This window comes from Micropterus dolomieu, linkage group LG16 (assembly GCF_021292245.1).
Source record: "Micropterus dolomieu isolate WLL.071019.BEF.003 ecotype Adirondacks linkage group LG16, ASM2129224v1, whole genome shotgun sequence".
In the NCBI taxonomy this organism is placed as follows: Eukaryota; Metazoa; Chordata; class Actinopteri; order Centrarchiformes; family Centrarchidae; genus Micropterus; species Micropterus dolomieu.
The window spans coordinates 1,717,638-1,740,608 of NC_060165.1; the positions used below are offsets into that span (position 1 = coordinate 1,717,638).

Consider the following 22,971-nt stretch of genomic DNA (forward strand, 5'->3'; position numbering starts at 1 on the left):
ATGAAAGGACAGCATTGTAAGTGGGGGATAAGTGGTGGCGTAGACCCCCTCCCCTGTTCAATGACGGCTTCTCAACCCTGGTGTAGATGCTTCCTTGACACCTCTTTCAAACCATCCATCTTCTCTGTCTAAAATGTGCACCTGGTGGTCCTCAAACGAGTGTCCTCTGTCCTTCAGATGTAAGTAGACTGCAGAGTCTTGACCTGAGGAGTTGGCCCTTCTGTGTTGAGCCATGCGTTTGTGTAGTGGTTGTTTAGTCTCCCCAATATACAGGTCTGTGCATTCCTCACTGCATTGGACCGCATACACTAGATTGCTTTTCTTGTGTTTGGGTGTGCGGTCTTTGGGGTGGACCAGCATCTGTCTTAGTGTGTTCTTGGGTTTAAAAAACACAGGGATGTTATGTTTGTTGAAAAGATTTAGTAAGATTTAGTGGCATCTAGTGGTGAGGGTTGTGAATTGCAACCATCTGTCCAGTCTACCACTGCCCCCTAACCTTTCAAAGAGTGTAGGACAGCTACGGTGGCTGACACAGCACAAAAGGTGTCTCTTCTGAAACAGCAGAGAGTAGCCAGTCAAGAAATGAGGTTTCTTTAGGTATATTTATTAAGAAATTGTATTTACTTAATCATTCAGTAAAACCATATGTTATTGTGACTTGGCCACTGACAGATAACATGGAAAATGTAAGCTAAGAGTGTGAAACATTATCACTGTTTCTGCACCACAGTCCATTACAAACCACACATTAAATAAAGTTTATACAAACATTGAAATGGATACACATTAATTTTCTCTCTGATTATGGACCCTCGCCAAAACTTCAATAATATCTGGACCACTGCCAGATTATGGTGCTTTGATAGCGGCAAAAAATATAAATAAATACTTTGATAGCGATGCTGAAATAGATCTCAGTCATGATAGCAACAGTTACTCACATAATCACTTCGTCTTTAGTGGTTTTGCCAACAAAATAAAAGCGTGAGAAGTTTGTTTACTGTAATGCTGTAGTTGGAGTTGAACTGAGCTTTTACTTTGAAAGATTCTGAACGACATTAAAAGAGTCTGTGGCCTGCTTGACACACCTCTGAAAGAAAACGTGATTCCCCTGAATGTCCTCTGTCTGGAGATACTGGGGAAATGCAAAAGCTTCCATAGGTTGATGGATGAGGATCAAACACCGAAAACAAAACCAGGGGAGCACATGCTTTAATGTGAGAAACATTCTCTGCAGAATCCATTTGTTGAAGAGACAGGAACAAAAAGTTGTCACAGGGTGGGATAAACCCCTCAACCCCTATGTTGCAAGGCGCATACCTTACCAACTGAGCTAACTAAACAACATGTAGTCACAGGTCAATATTATGGTTTATATTCTCATCCACCATCTAACTGTTGAAAATATTACTCCAATGAATCAGAATCGTCTAGTCCTGCCTATAGTTGACTGATCATGTGTTTTTGTGCACGGCGATTGCGTGAGGGGGTGTTACAGACGGTAGCTCCACTTTAATTTTGAGAAGCTGCAGAGCTGCAGTTTCTATTCATTCAACTTACACTGTAAATTTCCAGCTAAACTGAGGCTCTCTCTCTCTCTCTCTCTCTCTCTCTCTCTCTCTCGTCTGTCATTCATCGTTCTTGTGCAGACTTTTTCCGTGCATGCCATGCTGCTGACAACTTCATGCACGTTGCGGTTCCTCGCAGGTCTATTTCAAGTGGCCAGCTATTTAAAAACGATCGTTTGTGTGGTTCATCAACGTTGATAAATTATCCAAAAGTCCCGCGAGGTGCACAACACCAGTTAAGCTGGAGCTCCGTCTCTTCAGCAAGTCTTCCACTGCCACTACACACACACGCTACGCCTACACATGTGCACTGACGACCGAGGGTTAGAGTTACAATTTTGGATTTATTCACGCACTTTAAAAACATTTATTGAAAGTTTTTTTCTTATTACATGCTTATTTAAAGCATTAAACGTTGAAATGTATATTGTAACAGGCTGTTTATTAAGTTAGTGGGAGAAAACTGGTAGTTCTATGTAAAATCAAACGTTGAGCACCCCCATATTGCCAAAATGGCATGATCCTCGTTTTGCTGCGAAGCTTCAACTTTGAGATTGACAGTGGAATCAGTCTCCGCCCATCGAAGCATCAAGTCTTTGACTAATCGGGGTCAACCTTTTCTTCTAACGTACATATTCAACACAGTGATGAGTGTCTGCACTGTCTGAATTCTACCAGAAGTAGAACAAGATTGTAGTGATGAAACGCGCTCTGTGGCGCTGTTTGTGCGTTTTCAGCAACTATAGAAACATGGCGATGCAACGTGGCGACGTCCATGAAAGGGGGAACCCGCGGCTATGTAGATAGAAATGGCTCGTTATAAGGTAATAAAAACATAACGGTTTATTATGTAAGGTTTTTAAACACCACTGAAAACATAGTTATGGATCTTATATTGCATTTCTATTAATAGATCCTCAGAAATATCACACACTGAACCTTTAAAGAAAAGTTACAAAAATGTTTGTGTATGCTGTTAATTACAGTTTAGAAAAATTGGAAATTGGAACGGGCCAGGAAAAAATAATTATTAGTCTTTCCCTATCCTTGACCAAGTTTTTTAGTTACCTAACCTAACATTTTAATTGAGCAGAATCCTGGTATCACAGAAAGGTTCTGTCTGGGGATCAGGTTTCTTTTCCTTCATCTTTGTTCTTTTTACAGTAAAACAACAGCTGTTATTGCAGAGAGGTTGTAAAATGGCAGATTGCTGTTCTAATGGGTTGACATATTTGCTTGACCAATCATGACTGACAGCTCGGCTGCTACTGCCTGAAAATACTGAACCCATGACAATGGCTTACATTACATTTATATATTTCTTTGACTGTTTTAACAAGATACTATCACTGCAATAGTATGTAAAATATACTTTTTGTATCTGAAACTTTAATCAGTTTTGAGATTTAAAAACAACAAGGAAATCTTTGGCTGTTGCTCTGCTTACCTTTGTACCTTTTTGTTTTATTCTGTACAGCTGATTAAAGCAATAGCAATATTTTCTATGTATCTGTGGTCTCTGAGGCAGTGAAGCTGCCGACTGTGTTGCAGTGCTGGTGGCTAAACATGGTGACGACAAAGTGTTTGACATCCTCCTCCTCTCTGCTCTTTGTTTAACTCTGTAACTGCATGGCCTCTGTTTGTTCTGTCTGTTTTTGCTTGAAAGAGAGGACTATTGCTTAATTCAGCAACAGTTTGTGTACTGCAAGTTACATGCACTGACGCTGACCCAGAAAACCAATCTGAGACAGAGAAAGAGAGAGAAAGGGAAAATTATGAGAAAGACTTCTATCATTTCATAAGCGATATTTCCTCAGAGGCTTTCCTCTCTTCCAAATGTTTTCTGAATTAGGAGGGGAAAAAAGAAAAGAACTCGGTTGAAAGAAAAGAGTGAAGATCTTTCCTAAGACCATTTTCACATCCCATTGCATCTTTTTCCCTCCCTCATGCTCAAACACTCAGACACTCAGACACACAGACACACACACACAAGGAACGCAGTCTTTCAAGTGCGCAAATAGATGATACAAAGGCAGTGAGGGACAGATGGGAAACGGTTTGCTTAAATTTACAGTCACTTGAAATTCTGTCGAGTTTTCCAATGTTAAAAACCATAAAAGAGTGTCAAACTTCCTCGTTATGCTCTCCTCCAGCAGCACTCACCACTGCTGGGTAAACATAAGGGGGGTGAGGAAAAAAAGATAGGAACGAAGGAAAGTGGGGAGAGGGGGAGGAGGAGAATGAAGGGAAATGAGGCTTAGGGGAGGAAGGAGAAATGAGAGAGAGAGAGGGAGGTAAGAGGAGGGGTGGCAGGAGGACTGAGGGAAGGAGGAAGGGAGGACAGAAGGAAGGGAGCGAAGGAGGAGAGAAGAAGAGCGTGCCAGAAAAAGACAGCAGTCATGAAAGTTTAATGCCCTCGCTGTTACCAAGCTAAAGGGAGCAAGCTGGGAGGAGAACGAGGGAAACTGAGGAGATGAAGAGAAGGTCGGGGGGTGGGGAGGGGGGGGCAACACCTGACAGAGGATGGAGATGGACGGACATAAAACGCACACACACACACACACACACACACACACACACAGAGCAGAAGACACACTCTCCCTCTTCCGGGCAAAGAAAAAACACACTCACATTTAAAGTGCCTACACGGCAATCGCATCATGGTCGTCACTTATCTATTATTCAGCAGTAAAGGGGAACAGAGCAGAGCAGGCGCTAAATAAAGACTTGTAGCAGAGACGTTAAAGACTGTAGACCTCGCAACCCAGCATCAGAGAGAGAGGCCTGTGCTGGTTTTTATTAGGGGACATTGACACAAAGTCTGAATAACAATATAAAATTTAGGGTTACTTTGGTTTCAGTGGTCTCTCCTGTCCTCCTGAATACTCATTATTTTTACCTTCAAAATGCAATTAAAGTACCAGTTAAGAGGTTAAGAGGTAAGCGCCTTTCAGCATGTTTTATCTAATTGTTTTGGTTTTGTGTTCCAAAATTCTGCTCTCATAAAGTCTTCGCCCAGCAGCAGCAGCGGCAGCAGCAGGCACCTGTTTGTAGCAAGAATGCAAATGTTTGCCAACACAATCAGCTTAACAATTTTTTTTTGCCACAAAAAAAGTGTCAAAAATTCAAATAATGCAGTTTTAATGTCTATTGTCTTGATGGTAGTTTCAAAACACAACAAATAAGTGCTAATGTTTCTCCATATCTGCTGAATGTGTAAATATGCCATTTTAGCTTGAAGCATAAAAGAATACTCTGCTATTCTGCTATATATGTGATTATATATTATATATTTAAATACACCAAGGCTTGTTTCACAACTCCACTTGTTTCATGTTACCATATATTTCTTGTGTTACGTTAATAGGATTTTATTGGCACTATTAGGGTATTTTTATTATTATATTTCAATATGAGATCATTTGAAAATAATAGCCAAGCTTTTATTTATTTCAGTGGGTCACAAGTTAAAATCAATCAGTTGACTGTTTCTTTAAACTTTATGGATTTCAGAAACTGATGGGATTACTGTTTGTAGCTCATAATTGTCATAATTAAAAGCTAAATGGGAGTGTACCTTTATGTAAAATTATCTCTCATGGAAATAAAATAAAAACCCTGATGACTTAACACAAGAAATGCATGGTAAAATGAAATATGTGGAGTTGTGAAAAAATGGGTTTGGATGTCTTTAGCCTAGGTTTATATAAATATATTGTATATGCAGTAATATCCCTTTAATATTTGATACATTTTGTGGTTGGAGATTGATCTCACAGATTAAGAGAAAAAGACAGAAGAGTCCGTTTGTCAAGACTGTGTTAAAGTGAACCAGTCTGTGGTGTGCCTGTGTGTGTGTGTGTGTGTGTGTGTGTGTCTGTGTGACGCCAATAATGCAGCCATTGGACTGAAGATGAGACAGAGGGGGAGAGAGACAGAAGGAGAGAGCGTGAGAACAAAGCCTTTAAGAATTAAAGCTGCTCCTCTCTTGACCCCGAGTAGACTCCGGGGCACAATGAGATCCATATTTAAACACAACATTCACTGCAGTATATTCCCGCTCCGCTCCGCCAGCTCACACTATCACACGGCATGAATAAAGACGCCACTCAAGTCTACAGCCAGGGCAGCGTGCACACACAAACAAACACACACACAAAGGAGTGTTGGCTCAGCTTACGAGATCCACATGGATGCGTGTTGGTGTGTGTGCGCGCTCAGATCCACAAGTGTGTGCTGGAAGCCTGATCAAAGAGGCCATTATTGGAGGCAATTGGACTGAAGTGCCGCTGCTCACAAGCTCAAGCTCTGGCCTTCGCCCTCGCTAACCCTTCTTTCCCCTCCCTTCCTCTTTCTGAATCTCTCTCCTCTGTCTCTCCTCTCTCACCTGTCCCGTGTAATCAGCCTCCAACCACACAACGGTCCAGCACCTGCGTCTGCAACAGGTAGGCCTACATTTTGTATAAATGGGGATTACTCACAGGGATTACTTTAAGCATGAAACAGAAAACGGAGTGCTATTTGCCATTTACGTGTATGTTTCCTGTAAAAACACAAAGCTAGTGAGGGATTTGTTGCAGATATTGATTGGCATGTAGCCAGTAGTTGAATGTGGTTACGGCCACACCCCATCATGCAGACTGTGCAGACTTATTCCAGCTCCCAGTGACTGAAAACAGCAGCCGGACTGCACACAGCCTCCGAGACCGACGGAGGCCAGTTTGACCACTGGGAATGCAGTACGAAGGTGGATTTTTTGCCGGTTTGTCTCTTGTCACCCCGGGGCTGAGTCAACTAATGAGGCTGTGTTCGGTCCTGTACATATCATGTTCACTTGGAGGCTGCTGAGCGCAGTTTCGTTGCCTACTCGCCCGGCGCAGCTCCCCGCAATCATTCCCCACCAGGTTCCCCCGCCCCTAGCCTGAAAACCTCCAGTGCTTGAGTAAAGGTATCAACCTAAACACACACTCCGGTGCTCCGAGTTCCCAGTACGGGCAAAGTAAGCTAATTTGACCAGTAGTTGCAGGCTAACTGAGCTAATTAGATAATGGCAGCTAGTTAGCAGCAGTTAGCTAACTTGCTACAGCAACAAGCAAATCCATGTGTCCATCAGGAAACTCATAAATCACGGGAAACATCAGAGAGAAAACCAGAAAATATTTTCCATCATATATGATCCAGTTTCAGTAAAATCAGTGAATAAAGTTGTGGTTTTCTAGTAATTAGTGGTGCCCGTCCCAGAAACACTATTTTTCAGCAGTGTCATAAAAATTAAGGAAGCTTTTCATTGAACACTAAATTAATCCATGCCTCCCACTGCAGGATGATTCATTAACATTTTAAAATCGTCTTCCAGGAAATGATTCTAAATTTTCCTTAAGAATATCAACAAAACAAAATTTTCATCATTTTCGTCATTGATGGGCCAGATCCTGCTATATGACGAAGAGGCCCAGTGCAAGGCATATCATATAAAAACATTTAAATGTCGATTTTCAGTTCATGGGAATGGGATATTTTATAATTATGTTTCTCTAAAAATACACTGAGCAGACAACGCATCTTTGACACTCTCTTATCTTTATTTGCGTATTTGGTATTGAAGAAATCCAAAAGTAACTAAAAGTAATCAGGTTACATTACTTTTTTTTAATTTTTGGGTACTTGGATTACGTTACTGATTACATTTTTTAACAAGTAATTATTAACAGTACAGTATCATAAAGTGACTGACAGCTGGACCTGCATGGATCACCATGACAACAGCAGAAGTTTGGCAGTCTGCAGGGTTGTGAGCTGAGAGTTGACCCAGGTAAGACAGCCTTCCTCTGGAGAGAGGCATGGTCCATCTCTCCTCTCCTCTCTAGCCTTTTAAACCTCCACCTCCTCATTTTCATTTCCAACTCCTCTCCTTTCCTTTCTCCCTGCATGAATTTTATCTCCCCCCTTTTCCTCTCTTCTCCTTGACCCCCTCCCCCTTGCAACATTCACCATCCCTGACAAAGCCTTGAGCGGCTGCCAGTGGCCCCCCAGAGCCGACTCACTTCCTGCTAAAAATAAGAGCAGATCGCAGAGACCTGCCACCAAGGCCTGGAAATGGAGACAGGGTTTTGAGTGTGTGGAAAAACAGAGAGAGGAAATGGGTAAAACAAACAGCGCTGAAAGAAAGAGGTGATGGAGGTGGAAGAACGAGTTTGAAGGATAAAAAAAGATAGAGGGAGAGAAAAGAAAGAGAAAAGGAGAAACAAACAAACACTGAAGGATATATGCTAAACAAAATCTGAAATAAAATAGTAAGATAAAAAAAGAATTAAAATGAGATTCCTCAGGAGGAAAGATTAAAGAATAAAAAGTTTTGGAGAAGATAAAATTACCTGGCCAGGCTCAGCTTGTACAGACTCTTTCGAAATGAATTCGCAAAACCTGATCTGTAAATCTGCTCTGCACACACTAAACAGCATGAGTTCCATTCATCTACAGAATGAGACGGTGTGTGTGTGTGGGGGGGGGGGGGGGGGCAGTGACGGGAAGCAGGAGAGAATGAAAAGAGAGAGAAGGAATAGGAATAGCCAGATTATAAATATTTATATGAGCAGACGAGAGGAAGAGTAATAGATGGCAGAGTTGCAGGGGAGAAGGAAGTAACAGCAGAGGAGAGGAGGAAGGGATGGAGAGAGGAGAGGCTGACTTCAGAGGCAGCAGCAGGCGCGTTTGGCTCGGTTTATCTTTTCTTTCCCGTCTCTCCCGTTGCCTCTCTCGCCGCTGGAGTGCGGGCTAGCGGATTTGCAGCTCTCGCTCCCCGCAGCTCGTGTGTGAGGAGGGGAAGGACAACAAGTTCTCCCCCTTATAGCCCCCCCTCTCCGCTCCCCCCACCCCCTCAGAGAAAGAGACGGACCCAGAAAAAGGCCCACGCACCCTCTAACAGGCTTCTGCCGTTCCCGGCGAGGGTTGTGTCGGTGTTGATGATGCCGGTGACAATGATGGCGTTGATAGCAGGGCTGCTCTGCTCGCTCACACAGATTCAACAGTCACTTCATTCCAGTTTCCAATAGATATCCCATAGCGATGATAAGACTTACACTTGCTCCCAACTCAGCACAGAGATAAAATGCTTCCAGTGGAGGCTGGTGATGCAGAAAGTCAAAGGAGACACGACTGAGCTCGGTAATGCTCTTATACTGCTGCTTGGCAAAAGAATATGGCTCAGTGTACTGTAGAAATAACACATTACATTTACTCATTACTGTAACAAAGTCGTTTTTATGTACTTTTACTTATACTTAAGTCATTTTATCAAAAGTATTGATCTTCACTACATTTCAATTGGCATCCAATTAAAGGCACGTGAATGTTCCATATTTGTATAACCCCCTTTCTAGTCTTTTCCACCACTCAAAGCGCTGTTACACTACATCGCATTCACACACTGAGCCTAAGTGCTCAAACAGAACTAATATTAACACACATTCACACACACAACCACCCGGGGCAATTCAGGGTTCAGTATCTTGCTCAAGGACAACCCACTGTAACTCCTGAGACACAGCCGCCCGTGACAATGGAACAGAAGAAAGGGGGTGGGGGGGCTAACATTGCTAACATTGAGCGAGAGGCAGGGTACACCCTGGACAGGAGTGAGAGCACCTTTAAGCAGAATGCCCAATGATTCAAAAGCAATTCAATTCAAGTGGGAAATAAATCCGCTGGTGTTGTTCACCTGATGTTCATGAGCTCTCCTGTGGTGAGAGGGCCCCGGGTGTCACTGCAGAAATATAAGTTAACTACCAAAACAAGACAAAACAGCACCAACCAAAACACAGAGGCGGCCATGTGCGGCGCCATCTTGGACACTGAAAGAAAGCTGATTCTATAGAGCGGCAGTTAGAGAATGTAAATACATTAACTGGCAGTGGAGTGAGGATCATCCACTCCTTCAGGCTTCTGAAAGGCCAAGGAATGACCTTCATTTGCCTGGTTTGTTTCAGTGGATTGTTCGTGCTGTTTCCAAATACAAAGGTGCTGTTAGTGCTAAACTACACAGATTTGAACTGGGACGGCTCTGTAGTCTCTGTCAGAGCTGAGAGGAGCGTAACACAAACCAGACTCACACCACACCACATCACACTTAAAGGACCATACTGCGGGTTTTATCACTAAGGCCTTCTTTACATTACTGTGGTCTGTTGGGCACAGCATGGGCTTTTTGTTAGATTTCTTTCTTTCCAGGTTTCATGTCAGTATGTTATGAAAACTTTCAGAGACATCCTGTGCATCAAAATGAAGATTCAGTCAACTTTATGGTTTTGTTAAGTTATCTTTGTGTAGAAATGCAGTTATGAGCAAAAAGCACTTTAAAAACTCCTTTGTGGTGTGTTCAGGGATCCTCCTCAAAGACTTGAGAATCACTGGCCACAAAGCATTCTGCATTCATTAGCTCTGTTGTCAAAAAACGGAACACAGAAGACAAACAATAAGCAGACTGTGAAATATCGCTGCTTCTTACAGTAGGCTACATTTTAAAAAAGCTGTTCAGTAGTCGATTCAAATCTCCTTGAACTCACCAACAAGGAAGAAAAGACTCAAATCTATTCAGGTCCGGGTATCATCTGATAATCCATTATTCATATGTAATTTAAAAAGTAAAAATAAAAATCTTTCATAAGAAACAGAGAAAGGTTTTTGGCAATTCATTTGATCATTATACCTTTTTGAATTGAAGAATGAAGAGGTTCGTATACTACATCAGTTAGTTCGTAATTTCGCTTGAAACCAAAAACGAAAAAAGTCACTCAGTCTATTTGTTTTTTGTGCCCAAATGAAAACTGGGGAAAAACAAATTTAGACAATGATACAAATTTGGATTTTGCAAATACCTTTTTTCAGCTCTCTTTTGGGACAGAACGTTGAACAAGTACGAAAAACTCAAAATAAAAGTAGGCCTATAGTTAACTGAAACTAACCTAAAAACTAAAACATCTAACATTTAAGGTAACTGAAATAAAAATAACTAATGAAAAATGCAAAACTGTAATAACTGGTTAGGGAGAACAAAGCATTTGCAAGACTATATTAATGACCTGATTTAGATAACTTGAACAATTTGGTGCGAAATGTAGCTTAGCATAGTGTTTATTTATTTTAGTTATTTTAGTTATAATTATTATTATTATTATTATTATTATTATTAATTAATATTTTAGATTGGTAACGTTTATAAACACTTGGCCATGTAGAAGCTTAACCAGCAGAGGTCACTCTACCCCCTGCTGAGCCGCCCAGAGGCAAAACTGTTGGCCTACGCATCAAATTGATAATAACTATTCTGACTGTTTATGTCAAGGAGTGGCACTGCTGCAACAGGAAGTTATTCACTGTGTTTGCCAATGGGTGTGCAGAACTTCACCTGACTTCCACTCTTTCAATGTCACTGTCACTCTTAAAACCTCTCTCAGCTCCCACAGTCTACTGTTACACCTTCTGTTCCAAATTAAATCTGCTGAGTTTATACTTTTTATTTTCCTTTGCAATTTTAAGAGCTTAAATTTCCCGGTGTAATGTGTTTTAAATATGTAATTATATTAAATATTTTAAATGCAGCCCTACTTATTGTTTTTCTCATTCTTATGTGCTTATCTGTGAATCCTGGTGAGGATTATTGTGAGTAAAAAACAGCTCAATCCTTTTGCTGTCCTTCTTAGGTTTAATTCTGTTTGATAGTGCTATTTAACCATTATTTCACCAGGGAAAGGCAGTGCTCTGCATTGTTCCTAGATGTGAGTTAAATGAAATTGAGTAATTCAGTCTTTTCCATAATCTCACTGAGACTCAGTCCAGGACAACCTGCGGCTCACCTCCCCAGATTTCCCTGGGGGATCTGAGTCTGTGCAGGGTTTAAGGACAGATGGTAAGCGAAAGGTTGGCCCCAGTCGAAAATAAATGGATAAACGGAATTGCCAAAAACCATAAACTGACCGTTTTTGTTTTTGAAGTAAATAACATATTTAAGGTTTTTTTTTTTGCTTTTAAGTTACAAATGAATGATAGGTTTTTCGATAATATCCACACCTTTTCAGTAAGGGAGGAGATCATTTTAAAAATCTATGTCACTTTAAAGAATTCTTCCTTATTCCCAAGTTTAGTTAAAAACTTTCAGCATCCAGAGTGAGTAAATTTAGCCTGGCACTGACCCCATCTGTATTAATAGATAATCACAAGGGGACCCAGTTACAGAGAAAAGACTCCTGATCCACTCTGGATCCAGAACCACAACTTTCAAAGATGCTGACCTAGCCAGTCGTTGAACTTCTTGACCTCAGAGGGCAGTCCCAGCTCAGTGAAGTCTCCAGCATGGATGAACACGTCCCCGTACGGCATCTGGATGGCATCAGTGCGGGAGTGAGTGTCTGAGATGCACACGAAGCGAGTGTAGCCCGGAGGCTTGGGCGTGTCATGGGGCATCGGGTCCACCCTGAACCAAGGAAGAAGAACAGAAGACAAAAAAGTTAAGGGAGAGAGGAAGGGAAAAGGGGTCACTGCAGCTGTTGGTTCTCTTAAACAATAGAGCAGAAAGAGACACAGCGCTGTATGCAAAGTCTGTGGTAAGAGGATGACAATGAAAGAAGTTTGAAATAGTATCCAGCAGAAAATCATCCCCACAGACTGAGGCAGAGGAGCAAACAAGAGACATAGCGAGAAAAGAGAGCGAGAGGCCACAATAAAAGTGCAGCGCTGACAGAGACAGAAAGAGAAATGTGCAGAGATAAGAAAAAGAATAAAGCGCAGATATAGAAAAAGAGCAGAGTCCTGTGGGATTTCCAGCGAGTGTGCAGATCCACGGGGTCTCAAGGGGGAAGAGGGGAGATGGTGAATAACCATGGCCCACTTTAGTGAGCTCTACTCCAGGTACGACAACAGCCAGCCCTGCCTCCTCCTCCTCTGCACCCCGCCACGAGAGAGAAAGCGATGAGGGGAAGTGGGAAAGGAGATGCATGTAGGACAGCCAGTAAGAAGTGTGAGTCACAAAGTAATGAAATTCAGAAGGGGGTTCATGAAAATTTCCACAATTGAGTATACAGAAATGTAAGGACATTTAAGTGATGCTGCAGAGAAACCCTGCAGAGAAATTCTCTCTCTTAGCAAGTATTTAACTGTGTTTAATATACCGTCATATACCCCACTCCACTGCTCAACAGAAATACTGTTCAAATTGATTCTTCTCGCTTTTCCGTTTCCGTTTCTGTCAATGAAATCAAAACTTTGTGGACAGATGTTTCACATTAAAAGCCTTCATGAAGCTCAAAGAGTCGCTGGTTAGGTCTGAACCATGTGACACATAATAGTACATTGACCATACTTTATAGTTCGAGCTGGCTAGAGATTCTGCCATTATTTGAACAAAGGCTTCTATTTGAGAATGTATAGTAGGCTATGAAATGTAAATCCTGTTCGAACTGTATTCCTTTCTATTTTTCTTGGCTTTGCCTCAAAACATTCATTTATTATAATCAGCTCTTAAAACTACAACCAACTCTGCTCTAAACTATAATATAAGCTTTAGCTGTTGCTAGCATGTTTTTGGCTAATGGTGTTAAGAGTATACTTTGTTGATTTCTAAGGTGAGATAGGCGGTTTATTTGATGGCTAGTTAGCTTAGTGTGTTGTTTTGATGCTGGTTAGCTTATAGCATGCTAGTTTTCCTGTTGTTTGATTGATTTGGTGTTACCATGCTAGGAAGATTAACATAGTAGCTGAGAATCATTTGCTTGGTGGGTTGAGCAGCAAGCTGCTTCTAATAGCAATATGCTAATAAGCTGGACATGTTGTTTGCTGGTTGTTGTTAGCTAGCATGTTGTTAGATGATTATGGTATGGGGATGTTGCAGTAGAAAAAAGTGAAAATAACTTGTTGGGCTGTGCTTAGCAAGCTTATTTGCAAGTTAAAAGCTAGTTGTGTTTATGCAAATTCAGATTCGGTGAATGGTTAGTCAATCCACCCCAGCATATCCATCATGCAATGCTCCTGCAGGATCTCCTGCTCTCCATTAAAAAATGAATAGGATCCGTCAACTTGACATCTGTCAATGGATCCAGTGTGTCTCCAGCTTCACACTCACACAATTTCATATTGAATGTTTACATTTCCACTTGCAGTGGTTCAAACGGCATACTTCCTCTCTGTCCAAGTCAGCTATTAATGTGAAACATCTACAGGAAGTGTTAGGTTTCATCAACAGTAGCTTAACAACAAAAAACTGACAAAGTATGATTATTAGTAAATGAGGCCAGTATTCTCAGAGCAGTGGTGAGTACGTCATAGACACTTGTAGCGTACTGATGGAATTAGTGCAGTGAAAATGTACGTTTTGCTGAATTTATTAAAAGGTAAACACAGAGGAAGAGTTGAGTTTGCAATTCTAGCAAACAGCAGCCACAGCAAATTAATAGAGGAAACAGACGGAAGCAGGAAAGTTAGAAGTCAGGGCCTGCCTCTAACATGCCTCTCTCAGATAAGCATCCATGGACTGACTAAAGCTGTTGTTGTTGGTGCTGGTAATCCAATTGCTATTTTGTTTACCCCAACCTGGGTGGTCTGAGGTAACAGTTAGTGACAGAGTAGCATTCTGGGTCTTGCTCAGAGGTATCACAGACTCAAATAGACGTCAAATTAATTTCAAAAACTTTAATGCCAACACTGGTAAAATTCACAGTAGGGCAACACAGGGCTAAATCTTGACAGCAAGTCAAAATGACATCATCATAGCATTTTGCAGAAATCCATTTAGGGTTTCCGCTATGTAGATTTTGCAGCAGCGGCCCACCATTCTGCTCTGTCCACGGTCTTTCATCTATCGTCGTAAAACCGCTGGTTTGAATCAGCTGTGGGCTCTACCAGCGGTAGCCTCTTTCACACATAGAGCAAACAATAACAGCGGAAAGAATGTCAACCAATACGCTCCATTTACTTAGTAATACTGAACAAAATATTGCGGCATGATCCCGCAACCGTGTGTGCTTTCACATAGCCATCCGGTTTTCCACGTTAAACCGTGAAAAAAAAGACCTTTGAAATGCTACGTTTCCGCATGCCGGCTGTGGCTTTTCACAGACATCGTTTTGGCTCAGAGGTGGGTCAAATCTGATCCCCCTTTCCTGCTCTGTAACTTTCATCCAGCCCAAACCTTACTGTTGCTGCTCTACAAACAACATTTGGTTTTGGTTTTCATTATTTGTTTATTTATCCTAAGTCATATCATCACAATATTGAACGTTATCGCACATCTCAGATTTTCCTTATATCATGCAGGCCTACCTCAGGCCCTTGTTCCCTTCATTTCTTATTTGGTCAAGTGGTTTCTTTCTACGATGGCTGACGTACAAAGCAATCAAAGGCTTGGCTACATTTCTCTAAAGCCAAAGATAAGGAGAAAGTGAAATGCCCCCGCTGCTGAAAAAAATCCTAGAGGAAACAGTGCTATTTGAGAACTGCTGCTGTTATAAAACTTTCTCTGGCTGGGCAAGAAGTACAAGCCAAACAGAGGCTTACCAAACACTGCTTTTGTCACATTTTCTCAAATCAAAAAATTCTAGATTTTCAGTTCAAAGATTTGAACTTTTAGTGTAACAGCTTGTTCTGTCTTAGTTTAGTCTCTGGTTGAAAGTTGCTTCACTTGAAGGAATAGTTCAACATTTAGAGAAATACCCTTATTTATTTTCTTTCTGAGAGTAAGATGAGAACATTGATATCAATCTCATATCTGTATGTTAAGTCACTACCTGGAATCATAATGTGGTTAGCCCAGCTTAGTGTTGGTAGGTGTATTTTTTTAATCAGACAGACAGAATCAGAATAGCTGTTTCCCTCACCTTCCAGACTTTGTGCTAATCTAAGTTAACCACGTCCAGCTCTGTACTTAACATACAGACACAAGATTGATATACATTTTTCGTAATTTTATGACATGTCAGAGAACACAGATATGTGGGAGAGATTCTGAATGTGCATGTTCTGAATGTGCAGAAAGTTTTGCAAACATGAGCAGAAAACCTGCTAAAAAACATGAGCTATTAAAGTCCAGGAGTTTATAACTGAATTAAACTGAACTCATTTATCATTGAGGTGAAAAGGCGCCACATGCACATTTAAAGAGGTTACTTTCCCAAACAAAAGACTCAACAGATGAGGGAAGACTAAATCATGCACGCATGTGTGCTGACTCAGCAGGGATGATATTACATGAGAAAAAGGATCTACAAGAGAAAATGCATATTTGAAAGTAATACAGAATGCCTGAGAGCCTTACTACATTATAATGTGTTATAGTTTTAGATTTTAATATATATTATAATATAAATAAATAAATATATTTCCACCATAAATTGGTGCAGAAAAAATCACCAGAATGCAGGAAATTAAGTGTTCAATTAATGCTCAAAATCTTCACATAATTCAGCATTGAATAAACATTAAAAAAAATCTTGTCTCGTCTCGATTTCGTGAACCAAATATCGTGTCTCGTGAGATGATTGTCTCGTCACATTCCTACCTTTTACCCATGAAGAGAATCCCTGTTTGTATCCTAGAGAAGCACTCCCATGCATAAACAGGCTAACCAACATTCATATACGAGTCCCCATCAGGCCCATTATCAGCAGGATAAGCCTTCACAGAACACATCACATTTGATTGACGAGTCTAAACAAGAGGATGTGAGCAACAGTTTGGCCTCTTGGACTGCACCGTACACATTGAAGAGGACAGGATCCTCCACCTTGAAGTACACAGGAAATGCAGACCAATACGTACTCACCAAAAACTGGAGCATCCCTGTGTTTTTTAAACCCAGCAATATGCTAAGACAAAGACCGGTTCACCCAAAAGATCACACACCTAAATACAAGAAAAGCAATCCAGTGTGTGCTGTCCAATGCAGAGAGAATTTTACAGACCTGTGTATTGGGGAAACTAAACAACCATTACACAAACACATGGAAAAAACTCACCAAGTCAAGACTCAGCAGTTTACTTACATTTGAAGGACCCTCTTTCAAGAAAAACAATGTTCCATTCTGGATAGGTAGGACAGATGGTTTGAAACAGGAGTGAAATGGGTCATTTACTCAAGAATCAAGAAAACATCTCACAACAGGGACAAGGTTTGCGAAACCACTTATCCCCCAACTACCATGGTGTCCTTTCATCTCTTCCCAGGAGACCGAACAAAGGCTTTCATTTTGCCTCAATAGTCATTCAGACTTGGCCTCAGGTGACTCTAACAACCATAACAATGGTCCTTACAACAGCCCAGAGCACTAACAAACCAAGTAGTATCCATCACATAACATAACATGACATAACTGAAGAGGCCTCTTGGATGATCAACTAAGTCCAGTTGCTCTTGGCATGGGAAAATGATCGGAGGAAATGTAAGCCAAAAAGTCGTTAAAATGAAATGTGCTAGATGTCTGAACAGTATTCACTACAATTAGCCACCCAAGTGCATTTGAACGTATACAAGCCTGATCCTTTTTTTACTCACATGTGGACGTGTGGCGGCTGGAAGCGTCCCTGGTTGATGTTGTAGAAGGTGAAAGCCTGAGTGGGGTTGGTGCTATACTCATCCACTTCCACCGCAGTCCTGCTGCCACGCTGGGCGTGTGACTGAGTCTGGGACTGCTGCCGCCTTGCTGCCATAATCTCTGACAGGGTGAAGGCCATGGCACTGGGGACCGGAAGCAGAGCGGTTGCAGGAGAGTGAGGTGTCAGGTTGGGGAGTTTAGCTGCTTGTTGTTTTTGCTTTAGGATAGTCCCAGCCTGAGGAGTTGGTGTTAGGAGGCGTCTTGACAGGCTCAAACCCTCGCTGAGCTCACATTCACAGTGAGCTGAGGAGAGAACATCACCTTCTCCCTTCTGCTTTTCTTTTTCACTGCAGCTCCTCTGCACCTGAGAAGAACACAACAGAGCAGGGCTGACATGAAGAGTGTGTGGTAAAGATGGGAATTCAGAGAAGTGGTGAAGCAATCAGTCGACTTTCATTGTCACTTATTAAGCCAAACATTTTATGTTTCAGCTTCTGAAATTGAAGAATTTTATATTTTTTCTTTGTTTTACTGGATATCATTGTAAACAGAATTTGACAGTTTATAGATTAAACTTAATTTGATACATCCATCCATTCATACATCCATCGTCAACCGCTTATCCCGTGTACAATGTCATGGTTAATTTGATACAAATGTATTAAATAGCAGAGATCAGGTTGCAAACACTCTGACTCCTAAGAATCATTTAGCTCTGACACCATTGATTTCTTTTTCAATGTTTGTCCATTTTTACAGTCACACTCTCAGTGTTCAGCCACGGAAAGGGAAAGGATGTGTGGGTGCCTTTTCCCAAACTGGGTAAGGTTACAAATAACAATTATTTTCATTTGGAGGTTTTATCCAACCATCAGTTCGACATCAGAAGATATTAAATTTCCCACCACAGAAGACAAAGAAAAGCAGCAAATCACCACTTTTGCAAAGCTGGAACTCAGGAGTGTTTGCTATTTTTTCTTCAAAAATTGATCGAGTAATGTATTAACCAACTGATCATTTTAGGGCTACAACTAACAATTTTCATGCCAAAGAATCAATCAATCAATCTCATAAATGGCCTATAAAAAGTGTCTCCCAAGTTATGAGAGTGCAAGGTCTTCAAAATGTTTAATATGTCTGACCAACAGGTCATGAAAGATATTCAGTTTACAATGAAATAACAGAGAAAATCCTCACATTTGAGAAACTGGACCCACAGAATATTTGTCATTTTTGCTTGATCAAACTGCTATCAATTAACCAATGATCAAAATAACCCTAACCCTCTATTTAATCTAAGTTCTTGAACACCGTAATGTCTTATTGACAGATGTGTCAGAAGCTCTCAGTTGGTCACTATTACGCGGTTCTTCAACAGTCCATAGACCTTCATCGGTACAATCAGTTAACAAAACAGCACCCGATTGTGTAGGTAAACTCAGCATACACATCAACCCATGTGCACAATACAGAATTAATGCAGAGCACCAATCTGGTACCAGTGATATTCTTTATTTCCTATTAACATCTGTATATCTCACTGCATGGAACTGACTAGGATCAGTCTTTTTGTAAAAAGCATATAGACTGTGCTTATATAGCACCGTTTCTTCTTCTTCAGACCACTCAGTTTACACTACATGTCACATTCACCACATTCATACACTGATGGCAGAGGCTGCCATGCAAGGTGCCAAATGCTTCTGAGAATGGAACTAACAGTCACACACACTCACACACAACGTGTGATGGCACATTGGGAGCAATATGGGGTTTAGTATCCACCCCTGATCTTCTGATTAGTGGACGACCCGCTCTACTTCCTGAACCACAGCCACGAGCCACGAGCCACAGCCACCCCTACTACTGCGCACGATGGTGGCTAGGTGATGAAGTGCAGTCATACTGTCAAAGATGAGAGAATATTGTCTTTTGTAAAATTTGTTTCGTTTAGCCTATTTATGTCATTAACATAAATAATATAATAATAATAATATGATTTATTTATGCATTTCTAGTATACGGTACATTTTAGTAATACAGGCATTAAAAGATAACTTTTAAAAAATTGTAGTATCTTAATTATCTATATATCCAGTTATCCATCTGTGTATGAATGTTTATTAGGGTCTCCTCTACAACAATCTGAGCAAAAACAATTATTCCTCCATAGCCTGCAGAAAAAAACTGGTTTTTAAAGGCAAAGGCATGCAAAACTTTGCCTATTAGGAAGGTGTGAGGCACACTAGTATGCTGGCAATGCATTCCATTAAATGACAGAACTATGTTGTTTTGAAAGCTTACAGGCAAGTGTGACATCCCCTCCAGTTGCCATAGTACAAATGCATCTGTTAGCTCAGGTTAAATCTGATATTTTAATCTAACAGAGTCTCACAGGCTGCCTGAGCTCAGCATCCTCACTTTGAATAAGAAGCTAAATGAAAAACAGATGTTATACAGAATGTTAGTCAGGCTACAAATTATAGCTCAAATGCTTGAATGATTTATTCATTACAATTGTTCTTCAGTTTGTGTTCTCTTTGTGTCTTGTTTCCCGTATATGATGTTATGTACAGTATTTTATTTTCATTAGATTTTTGCTCAAGAGAAAGAAAATAATAACTGAAGTGACAAAATCCTTTCAGTCCTCGTCCCTGGTGTGTGAAGCCTGCATGTGTGTCGTCCAGTAGAGCTGGATTTAGCTGTGCAGCTCATTTTTGGAGGGAGAGAGCGGAGCCGATGAGAGGCGCTGAGATGACAGGGATGCTGGGAGATTGAGGTGATAATTTGGGGACAGGCAGCTTTGGCAAAGTCCGACTGGACCACTGTGCGATGTCGGCGCGCCTTCCTCGATTCCTCATTCACTGCAACCTCACACGCTGACAGTACACTGACGTGACAGATACACACTTCACACTTCACACCATGGTTGTTTGTCACGGGCAAATCCCAGCATGCTCTGTAGATGTGTTTCTAGAGTGCATACATTACATGTGTGTGTTCCGTGTGCACATAGGTTGATGTGTATGCAGGCCTGTGCATGCATATTTAAATGTGTTTCCGTTATCATGAATGTGACACTGACACTGCCAGTGCGAGACAGAAAGATGCATTAGCAGATGCTGTGATATTATAACACATTGGGCCCAAATGCACTTTTCTAGATTACGTAGGACAACTGAATCTTCAGTTCACAAACTTTAACAGCACCCATAGTCCACTCTCGGCCCTTATTTTATTCACTCTGACTGTCTAAAATAAAAAGGGTTAATCATTCTTTAAATGTCTAAGATAATTTCACGAGTATCTGTGACTACAGCCGGGGTTTGATAACATTTTATTAAATCTGAACAAATGTATTATTTAAAAAAAAAATCTATTTATCTATTCTATCTACATGTTCTTCCCTCTCATATAGTTTTGTGCTTTCTCGTCCGCCTCTTGGTGAACATTTCTTGTCTCTCTGTGGTCATTTTGAGTCTTTCAGGGGTCGTTTTTCATCACTATGCAAAGCGATGTTATGCTATGTTCTTTCTGGACACTTCACGTCTGTTTTTGGTCATTTGGCATCTCTTTGTCGACATTCCACGTCTTCGTGGTTGCTTTGCGTCTCTTTGTCGACATTTTGTGTCTCTTTGTAATCATTTTGCATCTTTTAGTGGTTGTTTTGCATTTCTTTGTGCTCATGTTGTGCCTCTGTAGTCTCTTTGTAGTCTCTATGTAGTTGTTGTATGTCTCTTTGAGGTCATTATGCTTCTTTGTAGTTGTCTGTCTAATAAGAAATGTTCACAGTCACTTCAAACTGGCTGCCGTCCAGGGGTCCCTGATGCCTTGGGACCTTGGACATGTTCCCCATACGCCCATTCATTAATCCATCCATGTGAAAGTCTTTCCCAAAGTTTTCCGCATTTGTATTATTTATTGCATCAAGACTACGAATACACACAAGACACAGAATTCATGGAGAAAGATAGGTGAGGCAGCGTGATGCAGTCAGGAGGAGGCTATGATGGAAGAAGTTTTGCCCCTACTTAAATTGTGGCCATTTGGACACTTTTTCCTTTAGACACAGTCAGATGACTTGTCTTACAGTCTGGTTCGTTTGAATCCTGCTGAACTAGGGCTGGGCGGTATATCTGTATTATAAGATATATCGATATAATTTCAAAAGAGATATAAAATTAGACAATACCATTTATATATAGTTTGATGTTGAGTTAATTAATATATGTTTCCGTAAAGTTCGGCCAGCGTCTCCTCCTCTGTCTCGCTCACCGCTCAGCCCCGCCCCGCCCCGCCCCGCCCTGCCCTCTGTATCTGCACGCAGCGCCTTTCTCACAAACTCTCTAACAACATGGAGGCAGACATAGTGCCGGTCGACGGTTCAGTCAGTGTTTCCCACACATACACTTTACTTGGGCGGGCCGCCCAGGTATATTAACAGCTGTCTAGGTATATTTGGCAACCCATTTTGCAGAGAAACAGAGTTGTTATTACGTTACAAGTCGCGGACATGGTGGATCTTTAGGTAAAGCAACAGTGAACACACCAACACATTCGTTAGCTACCACGTTGTTTTTGTTTTGATAGGCTACGTCGTTAACAAGCCTCCACATGCAGCTCAGCTGCTGCTGTGAACGGAATCGCAGGTTTTTTTCAACGTCTTTATACAATGTAGCCTACTACTGATGGAGAAAGTCACCAGAGCAGACATACAGGGAGAGAGAGACGGAAAGAAGCGAGGCACGCTGACGTGTTTGCAGCAGAGGTACGTTAGGTCTGTGAGTGTGAAGAAAAGAAAACTGAAGATAAAGGAGGCAGATTCAAATAGTGAGTAAACACTTAAAAAAGGTGGAGAATGAAGTATAAGTGAAATGGTGAAATAAAAAACATGCTACTACAAATAGTAAAAACAAACACGCTAACACCAACCCCCCCCCCCCCCACACACACACACACACACACACACATGTGGACGTTGTTTTACTACAATAATACTACATTTAATTTATTTATTTGATAAATCACCCTCACCCACATTTTACTATTGAAAATAAAAATATATACCTTTTTTTCTTAGAGATGTGTCAAAAAATATGAAGAGCTTCCACACACTTGAGTCTGCCCAGTCTATTTAATACATTCGCAAACTTTTGGTCAGAGACTATCCAAAACCATTCTCTCATGGTGTTCCATGAAATCTTCAGTGGAGCAAATACGTCGCCTAAGTCAATAGAACCGGCTTTTTGAAAAACATTTTTTATAGCATGAGAGTGAGCACTGCTGGTCAGCAGAAAAAAGAAATGTACAGTCAGTTTTCTTCTGGTATAGAATGTTGACGCTCCAGGAATGACAGGTTTTTAAAATCATATTCAAGAGTAAAGCCTAGATTAGGATTCATGATGCTTAGTAATTTTACAAACTCAATTAATTGACTTACAAATCAGTTGTAAAAAGCTGAGCTATCCAGCTATCTGAACCACTTCATAATTTTGGAATAAAAATTTAAAACTGTGCACAAAGAAGCCAGCATAAAGGTTTGCACCCATGGCTGTGCCCTATACTTCTAAGAACTCCCCCTTTAAGTTAAAACAGATGAAAGAGGTTGGAATCAGAAGAATTATTTTCCATGTTAGGAATTTGTTTTAATTCAGGCTCCGCAAGAAAACAGAAAAGTTATGTAACATGCATTATCTTTTAACGTGCACTTTTAAAAAGTACTTTAATATGCAGTAGTCTCGGTTCATAGCCCACACTACCACAAAGAATAAACAGTTGGTCAAGACTCAGACTATGGACATAATGTTTCAGGGGATTTTTGGAAGTCT

The 22,971-nt window shown here is 40.9% G+C and overlaps 1 protein-coding gene across 1 annotated transcript in view; it reads right to left on the bottom strand.

The window, feature by feature from the left end:
• mpped1 (metallophosphoesterase domain containing 1) overlaps positions 1-17,354 on the bottom strand; it is a 118,325-nt gene extending 100,971 nt beyond the window's left edge. Inside the window, exons 1-2 of the mRNA XM_046072406.1 lie at positions 17,104-17,354; positions 11,855-12,036 (exon numbers count right to left, since the gene is read on the bottom strand). Of these exons, the coding sequence (XP_045928362.1) occupies positions 11,855-12,036; positions 17,104-17,282 (361 nt within the window). The 5' untranslated portion in view covers positions 17,283-17,354. The remainder of the gene's footprint in view (positions 1-11,854; positions 12,037-17,103) is intronic.
• Between the last annotated feature and the right edge of the window lie 5,617 nt (positions 17,355-22,971).